Below are 12,484 nucleotides of genomic sequence, written 5' to 3'. Positions count from 1 at the left end.
GGGGGCAAGCATTTCTGTAATCGTCAGTTTGAGCAATTGCTAAATAAATATGGCGTTAAACACCGCGTTGCTACTCCATATCATCCACAAACCAGCGGGCAAGTTGAGGTATCTAATCGGCAGCTGAAGAGAATACTAGAAGTCACTGTGAATTCATCTAGAAAGGATTGGCCTAAAAAGTTGGACGATGCATTATGGGCTTACAGAATTGCATTCAAGACCCCGATAGGCATGTCTCCATACTGCCTAGTCTTTGGGAAGGCGTGCCATCTGCCACTAGAAATGGAGCACCGAGCATACTGGGCTATGAAACAGTTGAATATGGACTTGAGCGTTGCCGGTGAAAAGCGCCTGCTGCAACTTAATGAGTTAGATGAGTTTAGAATGGAAGCTTATGAAAATTCAAAACTTTACAAGGAACGAACAAAGAAATGGCACGACATGCATATTCAGAGGCGAGAGTTTGAAGTGGGGCAGAAAGTGCTATTGTATAACTCAAGACTCAAGCTTTTCCCAGGAAAACTAAGATCAAGGTGGTCGAGTCCTTATACTGTCACGAAAGTTCTACCATGTGGGGCTATACAAGTGAGCCACGAGACTAAGGGTACCTTCACTGTTAATGGGCAAAGACTAAAACACTACTGGGGCGGTGATTTCTCCAACCAAAAGTCCACCATTCAACTCGAGATGCCAGAATGAAGCAGCTACAGAAAAGTCGAGCTATCGATTATAACCTAGCACTTGGTGGGAGGCAACCCACTGTATCCTTTTCATTTAATTTATAATGCTCTCTGCACTTAGATTAGAAATTATTTTTGTTTCAATTTCATTTTACATTTTCTTTATGTGGTCATCGATCATCCATACAAGTTAAACGAGTCCAAGCACTGTACACACGAGTCGGGTTGATTGGAGTAGTTTGGGAGATTGGGTGTGAAACTCACGCATTTTGAGAAAAATTTTGTTTTCTAAATTTCACATGTCAATTATTTATTTAAAAAAAAATATTTCCATGCGGTCGCACAGTGCGACCGTACATATACCATCCGAGAATCAAGTGGCCAAAGCCACTTGAACCATGCGATCGTAGGGGCTAAAGCCATGTGGCCGCATGGCAATAATAAGGCGTGGGTTTTTAAACCCACGCCCGGTTTTTCCTCTCTTTTTCATACATTTTTCCCAAACTTCTCTCCCGACCACACTCACCTAGCGCACGATTTGGGCTAGCATCACATATTCTACACAAGAACCTCATCATTGCATTGTAATAACATCGAAAGGAAATCAACTTTCCACCTCCATTTAACCCTACAAACACAAGGTACATATTCTTACACCCCTCTCAATTCCGTTTTCGGGTTTTCATGATTGGAATTTTAATTTTGGCGATTTGAGGGAGATTAGGCTAGTTCATGTGTGTATGGATTTGTTGTGATTATGTTGTGGAAATTTTGGAATGATTCCTACATTCAATTCTTTACAATGGTAGCATCTTCACTAATGCACACCAAGTGTTTGCTTAAATGCCACAATACCCTTGTATGTGAAATTAAATGCCTTTTGCATATACATTGTTTCACCAACATGGCATCCGATGTATTTCAACGATTTCCCGATTAATTTGAACTAGATAACACCCACTTTCACATTGCACCACATAGGCACATGACTAGGTCACCGGACATCACGGCAACCTCCGTCCCCTATTTTGCATCTTCATTTAACACACCAAACAACCTCCAATTGATTTGAAATTTGAACATGTGCTACACTTCAATGAATGTTTTGATATGCCCGGAGATTGTTCGGGAAAATTTTGCTAATTCTCAATGATGTCAAGGGCCGAAGGTGGGCACTCGATCATGGTTCCGTATTCTGAAATATTGATTAGATACACCTAATCTTTCCCCTTTTTTTTTCTTATTGGCAAATTACGTAAATTCAACTAAACATTAATGCTTGCTACGTGCACACCATATTACTACACATGTATCTAGGAAAGTTTGGGGAATTTGTGCAATGCTTACTAGCTTAGTAAATTGTTCTCATTTCTTGCCTATGCTTTCCACATCGACTTAATGAGTATATTCCTACAAACTTTGCAGGATGCCTCCAAAAAGAACGATGCGCAGGAAGGAAAAGGTAAGCTCATCCACAGGAACAGCCCGTACTCGAGAGCTCGCAGACGAAATTCAACGATTCCTAACCGAAATTACCGCGGCACGATATGAAAACATCGTACGCCATTGGACTTTGCATGCTGAAAGACCGGTTAAGTTTGATGACTTCCCAGGGTTTGAGTTGGTCAATTTAATTCAGCTCTGTGGATGGCAAAAGTTAGTAGAGAGATCGCATCCACTCTATGAGATCTTATGCTGAGTGTTCTTCGCTAACTTCATCAGTGAAATTGACACGCCAGGCTCGGACCATTTCCATCAGACTTGGGTGCGGGGAAAATGGATTATGTTCTCTCCTGAGGTCATTCATGACTACTACCAGCTTACCATGGAGAATGTGGTCCCCCTCCCAATTGACTTTAACTGGAATGAGGTGGCCGAGGTTTTAATGGGGCGAGAGAATGCATGGCCTCTCGACACTACCGAGTGGCATCAGATTGAGCTTACTCCTTCCGTGGCCATTCTATGGCTCTTTATGTGCCACAATGTTGAGCCGATATCACACAGGACTACATTCCCAGATAAGACAGCAGGTTTCATTTACCACTTGGCTCGAGGTAACAAAATTGATCTCGCCACTCATGTATACAATCAACTGCACTCATTGGGGACTTAGAGGGATCGACGCTCCACTTTGATATTCCCGAGCCTCATTAGTGGCATATGTTGGGCTGCGGGTGTTGCTCTCTTACCTGAGGAGTTACCTAAAAAACCCAGCCCAATGATCAAAAGAACTACATTTGACGCTCAGACAAGCGCTCGGATTAAGCACGAGGAAGAACAGGAAAACAAGCGACGTAGGCAGCAGGCAGAACAAGGTCAAATCCCTGACGTTCAGGACCACCCACGGGCTCCAGCCCCACTAGCTGAAATGGATAATCAGTTGCTGAGACAGATTTTCTCCACCACTACGGGCATTAGCCGAGACCTTCACAGCTTCTTTCAAGATTTTGGTAACATGAGGACTGAATTAGGAAACTTACAAAGGGACAATCACCTTGCATTGAACTACATCAGAGATGCTAGGGATCATGCTACAGTCATGCGATGGGAGGTTGATACTATGAATGGCCGATTGAACATGTTTGTTGGCCGGGTGGACGGTATCCAGATGAGGGTGAATGAAACTTGGGAGACCATGAGAGATATCCAGGCCGAGCAGATACAGCAGTCTACCTTGATGCGAGAAATGAATGAGATGATGCAGCAGCTCCTCGGACGACACCCCCTCTGTCGGATGATGGTACAGCAGGACCCAGTTTCCCACCACCTCATCCGTTTTGATTCAAGGGAAGTACTATTTACCACATTTTGGATTTTCATTTTTATGTAGTCCGTAAAATTATGTCTTTCATCTTTTGTTAATTTTACATTGAGGACAATGTAGTAACAAAGTTTGGGGAGGTGACATAATTTTAACTAAGTATCTGTATTATCTGTGTTCATCGGTATGTGTGCATGAAAAAAAATTTGCATTTTATTCATTTTTGTTCTAACTCTTCTTATGCATGCTTGTGTGGGCTGGATAACTTTGCTAGCTATGATGTTACAATTGGGCTATGATGTTAAACTGCAAAATCTTTGGATCTAATACAATTAGGTTATCTGATACTTGTTGATGCAAAACTTGACATTATTTGTGCACACTATTCATGTTTGACATATTAGATAAATGACTGAATTTTGAGCATAAAATAGAAAAAGAATGATAACCCTCTATTAAATTAAATTGTAAACTACCTTAAGATAGTTTGGTGATGGCTGAACTATTGTAAGGGAGCATTAAGATGAGTGGAGGCTCCGTGCATGAATTCTATTGTGTGGATTGCCTAGACCAATGGGGTGAAGATTAGATGAAAATCTTAAATTAGAGGTTAGTTTTGGAAACTAAATGTCTAGAATAATAAGGGCATAAAATAAATTTGTGAGAACAATACACTTCTTTTCATGCATTTATGACTCGAGCAAATAAGCCTGTAAGGATATTTCAAAATCTGGTGCCCTAAAGTCAACTGGCTTGGGAGTCACCGGCCTAAAGCTCGCTAAAAGGATCATATAGAAAGCAAGAGGGAAAGAGGTTAATTGAAAATCATCTGATCGAGCCTTTATAACTCGAGTGAATAAGCCTGCAAAAGTTTAAAACCAGGTGCCCTAAAGCCAACTGGTTTGGGAGTCACCGGCCTAAAGTTCGTTACATGGGTTATATAGAAAGCAAATGAGAAGATGGTAAATAAAAAAATAAAAAAATAAAAAAAATCATAAAAATTAGAGAAAAGTGAGAAAAACAAAAGAGAGACAATAACATGAAGAAAAGCCCTTGGACATTTGGTTGAAGAAACTATACCTTTGAGGCGAGACAAGTAACCTAGTTTAATCTTGAGTGTCGAAGCAATCAAATTTAGGAGAGCCTTCACTTGTTGAATTGTAAACTTGTGATAGTGAGATTAATCCAAACTACGAGAGGGTGAGGACTACAGCTATGTAAACCCCTAATTTTAAAAACACAATCCCGGGATAATTGTGTGAAAATAATAAGTTTGGGTGGTTGTGTATCTCTCGAGCGAGTAAGGTTACATTTGACCACTTGGGTCGGGACTCAAACCCATCACGAATCTAATATGTTGGCATGAACTCACACACACACACGTCCAGTGCGCATTTAACAGACGGAGGTTGATGCCATTAATCTTTTTGCACTGATATATCTTCATCAAATCGAACACTTAGTCCAATCCTGAGCCGTAGCAGGGTATTAAGCCATGTTTGTTCAGAATTTAATCACTATCTTGTTTGAGGACAAACAATAGTTCAAGTTTGGGGAGTTTGATAAGTGTGTTTTTGCACACTTATTTAGGTCACAAACATGACTTAATTACGAATAAAATGATTGAATTTTGACTTAATTTCATTACATTTGTGAATTGTAGGTAACACCGATGGACATGGTGAAATACATGAGAAAAGATGAGAAAAAGGACTAAAATGACACAAAGTGAAAGTTCAAGGACCAAGGTGCAATTACTCAAAAGTTGACCTGATGGACAAATCAAGAAATTGAGTTTGCCAAATACGAATTGATGACATTTTGGGATGATGGAATGTGAAGAATGAAGAAAAGATGTAAAGAAGTGGAAGATTAAGTGAAATGACCAAATTGTAGGAATTGAAAGTTCAACTCTACCATGCGGTCGCATGGTAGAAACGTCGTGCGGCCGCACGAAGTGATGCAGGGATTTAGAATGAAAAAAGAGGATAACCATGCGGCCGCACGGATTAAAACCATTCGGTCGCATGGTACAAATTCAGTGTGAAAATTTTCCTTTCCTTATACGATTGAAATACCTATGGTAACCTAATTTTCCACGAGATATAAATATCAAAAACATTCCAGAGATGCCCAAAACGTAATTGGAGGCCGAAAAACAATTCTTGAAGAGGATTTGAGCGCAAGAACAAAGATTGACACGAAGAACTTCAAGATTTATCCAAGTTTTATAACCCGGTGATGTCTTATATACAAACTTTGATGTATTTTGTTATTTTGAGCATGCTAGGCTATATTTTATTTATGCTAGGAGATCGATAAACCGTGTGATTTGAATTTTAATATTCTAGTTTTGCAATTGGATGTAAGACACAATTTCTATTATGTTGAATAATTTATATGCAATTAAATGTTTCCACAATTAAGAGCTCGTAATTGTGTGAATTTAAGTGATTTATTCTTGTATTCGAGAGAATTGGAATAGATTTGACATAGTATAAATCATCGTAGGGTCCGATAGTGGATAGAAATATACCGCTATGCTCTATGTGAATCTTTAAATGTTCATAAAATTTCATGCATTTTTACATATGCTCTTGTCATAGAAATATAGACCGGTGGTGTGTAGAAATAAGTTTGATACATCTGGAGAGAGAGTATTGATAGACTTAGGAACATTGATTCGTCAAAATCGAAATGTGTTGTCATATTGTGAAACTAGGGTTTAAAGTGATAATTGCATGGGAATTCGTGATCCTAGCATATTTCATTCCCAATAATTATAACAAGTGCGTTCTCAACTTTTAGATTTCATTCTCGAGTTTCATTTATTGTTTGCACATTAATTTCAATTTAATCATAAGAAAAAAATTGTATAATCGAGGTTCAATTAGGTCTACATCCACTTTGGTAATTTAGTTTCGGTTAAGGCTAAGGTATGTAAAATTTGAACTAATCAATCTCCGTGGGACGATATTCGGACTCATTGAATCCACTTTATTACTTGTTAACGAACCGTACACTTGTGGTGGTTTAAAATCGAAAGAAATAATTTAGCGAACAAGGTTCCTACGTGATTAGGTCCTCCTCCAGTATTCATTAAGATTTGGTATTCGTCATCTATACTTTCTAAGCTTAAATGATCAAAATTATCTATAAGTAGATCTAATTTTTCATTCATTTTCTTTGTCTTGATTTTCTTCAATTTACCTAACATTTTTTTCTCTAGATTCCTCTTCTTCTAATATTTTAGGTAATATATTTTTTCTAAACTCTTCATCCATGCTTCCTATTTCTATTATTATATTTTTTTCTTTCAATATGTTTTTTCCCTATTCTGGTTATTTCTTTTTCTATAAATTTTTTATCTATTCTATTATTCTTTTCTTCATTTTCTTTTAATTTTCTAACTTCAAGTTTTAATATATTTATATCATTTCTTGCTTCTATTATTTCATTCTTTATTTCTTGTACATCATTTATTAATATTCTTATTAAATGTTTTAATTCTTCCATATGTTCACTGATTGACATTTTCTTTTATAGATTTTTTGATTGACAATAATAAAATGCTATATACTCAGCATCTTTACAATCTCTTATTATTTTATCATACTTTTGTTTTATAAGTTCAATATTTGTTAGTTCTTTTAATTTTTCATAATACCTTGCTTTTTCTTTATACCTTTCTTGTTTTAATTTTAATATTTGTTTTTCTTGAGTTTTAGTTATATCTTCAGGTATTAATAATTTATCTAAAATTTTATTATTTATTAATCTTATTCTTCTTAACTTTCTTTCTAAAATATTTTTAATTTCTTCCATTATATTTTTATGATGATTCAAATATTTCTCTATAGTATAATTCATTTTCAAATACTTCGATAATTATTTTATATGTACGTCTATCTTTGATAAATCCTACAATTAATTTATGTAATATTTGTTCCTTTATTTCTCTAGGTAAATTCCTAGTTACATATAATGCTATTATTTTTAATTTATTAGGGATATGATTGAAAAATATATAACATACTTTTTCTTCAATACATTGATAATAATTATTTATTTTTATGATTTCCATGATCTATATGGCTCTGATACCAACGGGATGGATGTTACTATAAACGAACAAAAATCTAATAATCTAATAATCACAAATCTAAAAATCTAATATTCTAAAAATTCTTTTATTTTTGTTTTAGTTAATTTATTTGTTATTAGGCATATATAAAATCTTAAGGTAAGGTTAAAAACTAATTTTTTGTATGCTTGTGGTAATCTATTTTGTATTGGTCTTCTCATAAATTTTTAAATAATTCTTCAAAGTTTAGCAATGTCTGAGAATTTATAATATCAATATCTGTTATCATATCTATGTATGTTCTAAAAGGTATATCGTATTTTGAGATATTTTTCTTCCTTTTTTCTAATTTATCTATGATATCTTGTGTATTTTTATGATTATTGATCTTACAATTCCTTTAGCAAAATTTTCTAATAAGTTTCTTTGAAACATTTTAATATTTCTTGTGATACATATAATTGTTCTTGATATCCTATCTTATCAATTTCTTTTTCAAACTTAATATCATTTTTATTTTAACAACCTTTTTTATATTATATGGTCCTCTCTTATAATTGGGTTTTTTCATTTTATAATTATTCATAAAAATTAATAATTCTTTCAAATTTTTAGAAAAGTTATTTGTTAATTTTTTAAGGACTTAGATAGAAGATTTTTATTATGAAATATGTTGTTTTTAATATTTGTTTAAGGGTATTTTAGGTAGTTACAAATGTTTGGAAAACTCAAGGGTTAATTTGGAAAATGACCTCTTTTATTTGGGTCAATTCCATGTATTTCCCTATATCTTCTATGCTGCTACTAATGTGGAGCAACGGTCATGATTAATTAAAATAGTAGCTCATGTGCACATGCCAGAAAAATATTATGGGTCTTTAAGGACACCAGACAACATACATTATGTGATCTATGTTTTAATATTAAAAAGAAAAACATATATTTTGGTGTCATCAATGCTCATGCTTATGCTATGATTATTTGGCTATGAATTGCAATAACTTTTGGTTCACACACAATAATTGCTCGATCGAACGCCCAAGTTGATATTGGTAAAATTGAAGAGTCGATGGGCTCAAAAGTCCTCGTACCTTGGGGCTAGCTCATGATTTTGTCATCTTAGAAGGCGAGCCTTAGCTCGTGTTTTTCTCATTATGGAAGGCAAGCCTTAGCTCTTGATTTTCTTATTATTGAAGGCCAGCCTTAGCTCGTGATTTTCTTATTATAGCAGAGCATTAGCTCGTGATTTTCTTATTATTGAAGGTGAGCCTCAGCTGGTGGTTTTCTTATCATCGAAGGCGAGCTTTAGCTCGTGTCTTTCTCATTATGGAAGTCCAGCCCTAGCTCGTGGATTTTTTATTATATACTTTGGCGTAATAACGTGCTCCGCGCATGCAGCCAACTCTTATACTTTGGCGTAATGACGTGCAGCCAACTTTTATACTTTGGCGTATGACGTACTTCGAGCATGCGGCCAACTCTTATACTTTGGCGTAATGACGTGCTCCACGCATGCAGCCAACTCTTATACTTTGGCATAATGACGTGCATCCAACTCTTTTACTTTGGCATAATGATGTGCTCCGTGCATGCAGCTATCTCTTAACTTTGGCATAATGACGTGCTCCGCACATGCAGCTAACTCTTATACTTTGGTACGATGACGTGCTCCGCGCATGTAGCCAACTCTTATACTTTGGTGTAATGACGTGCTTCGAGCATGCGGCCAACTCCTTAACATTGGTGTAATGACGTGCTCCGCGTATGCAGCCAACTCTTATACTTTGGCTAATGACGTTCTTCGAGCATGCGGCCAACTCTTATACTTTGGCGTAATGACGTGCTCCGCGCATGTAGCCATCTCTTATACTTTGGCGCAATGACGTGCTCTATGCATGTAGCCAACTCCAATACTTTGGCGTAATGACGTGCTTCGAGCATGCAACCAACTCCTTAACATTAGTGTAATGACGTGCTATGGTCATGCAGCCAACTCTTTAACATTGGCGTGATGATGTGCTATGGTCATGCAACTATAACTTCAGCATAATGACGTGCTCTGGGCACGCAGCAAACTCTTTAACATTAGCGTAAGGTCGTGCTATAGGCATGCAGCTAATAACGTTGGCGTAAGGTCGTGCTCCGCGCATGCAGCCAATACTTTAAAATTAACAAAAAACCTTTCTTCGTGCAAGCACTCAAAGTCTTGCCCCGAAAAAGTGCCCTAAACATCATCCTATGCATACATCTCAAAATTTCAGCTTCAAGTAAAAATCCCGAGCACATTTTTTTCATTTTGAGCTTATTGGGTATAACTCTTTCTTAAAATCCCAACCTCAGAGCTCGGGATATTATTGAACATTGGGTTCGGGAGCCTATCCTTGAACTCAATACATTGTCAAAATCCCATCCTCAGAACTCGAGATATTACTGAACATTACCTATCCCTGAGCTCAATACATTGTTAAAATTCCAGCCGAAGACTTGGGATAATTATATTCAGAATAGGATCGGGCTTTCACTTAGCCTCCTATACAGACCTTTGTCTATTCGTCAAGCACCTTCTTTCAACTTCTAAAGAAGGTAGGGGCCAAACCCTTACTTTCAAATTTTTTAATAAAGCTCGAGGTAGAGCCCTTTCATTTCAAATCTTGCGTTTTTTGGCAAAGGTCAAGGTCGAACTACTATCTTTCAAATCTTTTAACAAGGTCAGGGTCGAACTCATTCCTTCCAAATTTTTAAAATAGTCAAAACCTACTATCCTAGGCCTGTGTGCTTGGGGCTTATCAACTCGATATGAGCGTGCCTATTCTTGAACCTAATATACTTATACATCTCATGTCAGAAACTCTCACATTGTGCATGAGCTTCTGACATAGATGCACGAGGGCCTATGACGTGCACAATTCTTGCAAAACTCGATCTCGAACTCAAAGCCCGATCCCGACCTCCCTCAATTATCCAAGAATTAAGGTCGGGCTTCAGGATTTAGGTCGAGGCTTATGAGGTTGGGTCATACGTAAAGATAACGATTATCTTGTCCTTATCTAGTAATTTTTACATGTTTTAGTCCTCCCATGACTCAATCATTCATCCTTGTCCAAATATTAAACATATCACAATCCAAGTCAAACTTCTAAAGATAATTGTGATATAACTCAATCACTGTATAAAATAAGGATTGTAAGTTGTTGATTTCTTTTACAACTCAATTACCATCATCTATAAATACTGGACCAATGTTCATTATTGAGATATGTTTTTACAGTACAATTTTAGTACATATTTTCACATAAATTCCCCATCTGACTTAAGCGTCGAAGGGACGACAAGGACACACCTCGTTGCCTTTGTTTCAGGTATTGGAAAGCTCTGTTCACGCTCGTTCTTAGTTCTTAATCTCGGGAAATCAACATGTACAATTTTTGGCATCATCACCAATTATTATCCTATATTAACTTAAATAAGAAAAATTAGACATTAAAAGTTGAGGAAACATTAAACATGTTCCAAAATAACATGATTCTTTTACAATTGAAATAAACTAGTATAATTGGAAGGAAATTACAACTTAAACTGATATTTACAAAGTGTGGCCAATGTTGAAAAAAATTGCGATTGCAACTGGATCAATGAGCTAAATATAATTGCAGTCCTTGACACCCCGTGTTGTGCAGTCTCTCCTTCCCTTATTTTTATCATTCCCTCATGTTTTTGTCCCCTCCCCTTATTTATCCATTTCACCCACTCTATGGCCCCTTCTCCTTCCACCACACCCCCCTTACTTAGACTCCCTAGCTAATAAAAAACATAATAAAATTAGCAGAGTGTTATACTATTCAAACAGGGGTTGTCACAGACCCCTATGACAAGAGTTGAGGTGACAACATAGCAAGGTTCATTAGGGAAATCCGGGAAGGGTGGTTGTCAGGGTGACAGCGTAGGCAAGAAAGAAAAAGAAAATGATGAAAAAGGTTCTTTACAATAAGGATAACTTCGTAATTGAAGTAAAATGAAGATCTCATAGACAAAAACTATTCTAAGGTGGTCTTTTTCATTGTGATCATAAAACAATGACTCTACAGAGTCATCAGTGGTAATCATATCTTTTATTGGACAATTAACAATAATTCTACTTGTACAAAGTTCCCTTACAAAGTGGGTGACAAAAGATATCTTGGCAAAATTCAGACTATTGATTTCAAATAATTTAAAAACCTATTTTTGAAATGATTTGTATGAATATTATTTTATCAATCTACTTTGTAAACCATGTTTGTAACTGTAGCACAACTCATGAAATAATGGACCCAATGTCATCTAAATTTATGATGATCATTTGATAAATAACATTATTCTTAGAAAACTGGCCCATAGGTTTGTGGCAAATATTTCTTGATCTAATTTGACAACTTTTAAAAAGTTTTTTTTTTTGGTGAAAATATGAGTTTTAGAACGGTAATTTTTTGAATAATATATGGTTAAAAAGTAAAAAAATAAATAAATTATATGTACGTGTAAAATATATTATTATGACAATATATAGTTAAAAATAAATTTGATTTTTTTTAAATGATTGCTAATCAGGGACTAATCCACTAGCATTATATTATAATTTTGTTTCTTATTTTTGGAAGAATAAGAATGAAAAATATAGCCGTTACGGGCCCCACATAAGAGATATAAATTTAAATTTGGTGGTTTGATGTAATGGATAACAGTCATATTTTTCATTTTAATGAAAAAAAAGGGAATCAAACAGGGGCATAATGTTTATTGACTATTTCATTTGACTTACTTCCAGCAATTCTTAAGCCACTAGCATTATATTATAATTTTTTTCCTTTTTTTTTATAATTTTGTTTGCGTATGCAACACTTCTTCGGCCACTGGCTTCCAGCAATTCTTGAGCTACTAGCATTATATTATAAATTTTTTTTCCTTTTTTTATAATTTTGT

At 35.7% G+C, this 12,484-nt stretch overlaps 1 protein-coding gene across 1 annotated transcript; it reads left to right on the top strand.

The window, feature by feature from the left end:
* The first annotated feature begins 231 nt into the window (after window positions 1-231).
* Window positions 232-699, top strand: LOC111373934. Its single transcript, XM_022996531.1, has one exon. It carries the CDS (start codon window positions 232-234, stop codon window positions 697-699), a length of 468 nt encoding a protein of 155 aa, XP_022852299.1.
* Window positions 700-12,484: the final 11,785 nt, after the last annotated feature.

Source organism: Olea europaea, chromosome 2 (assembly GCF_002742605.1).
Source record: "Olea europaea var. sylvestris chromosome 2, O_europaea_v1, whole genome shotgun sequence".
Taxonomy (NCBI): domain Eukaryota; kingdom Viridiplantae; phylum Streptophyta; class Magnoliopsida; order Lamiales; family Oleaceae; genus Olea; species Olea europaea.
This window is presented reverse-complemented; position numbering and strand designations above follow the sequence as displayed.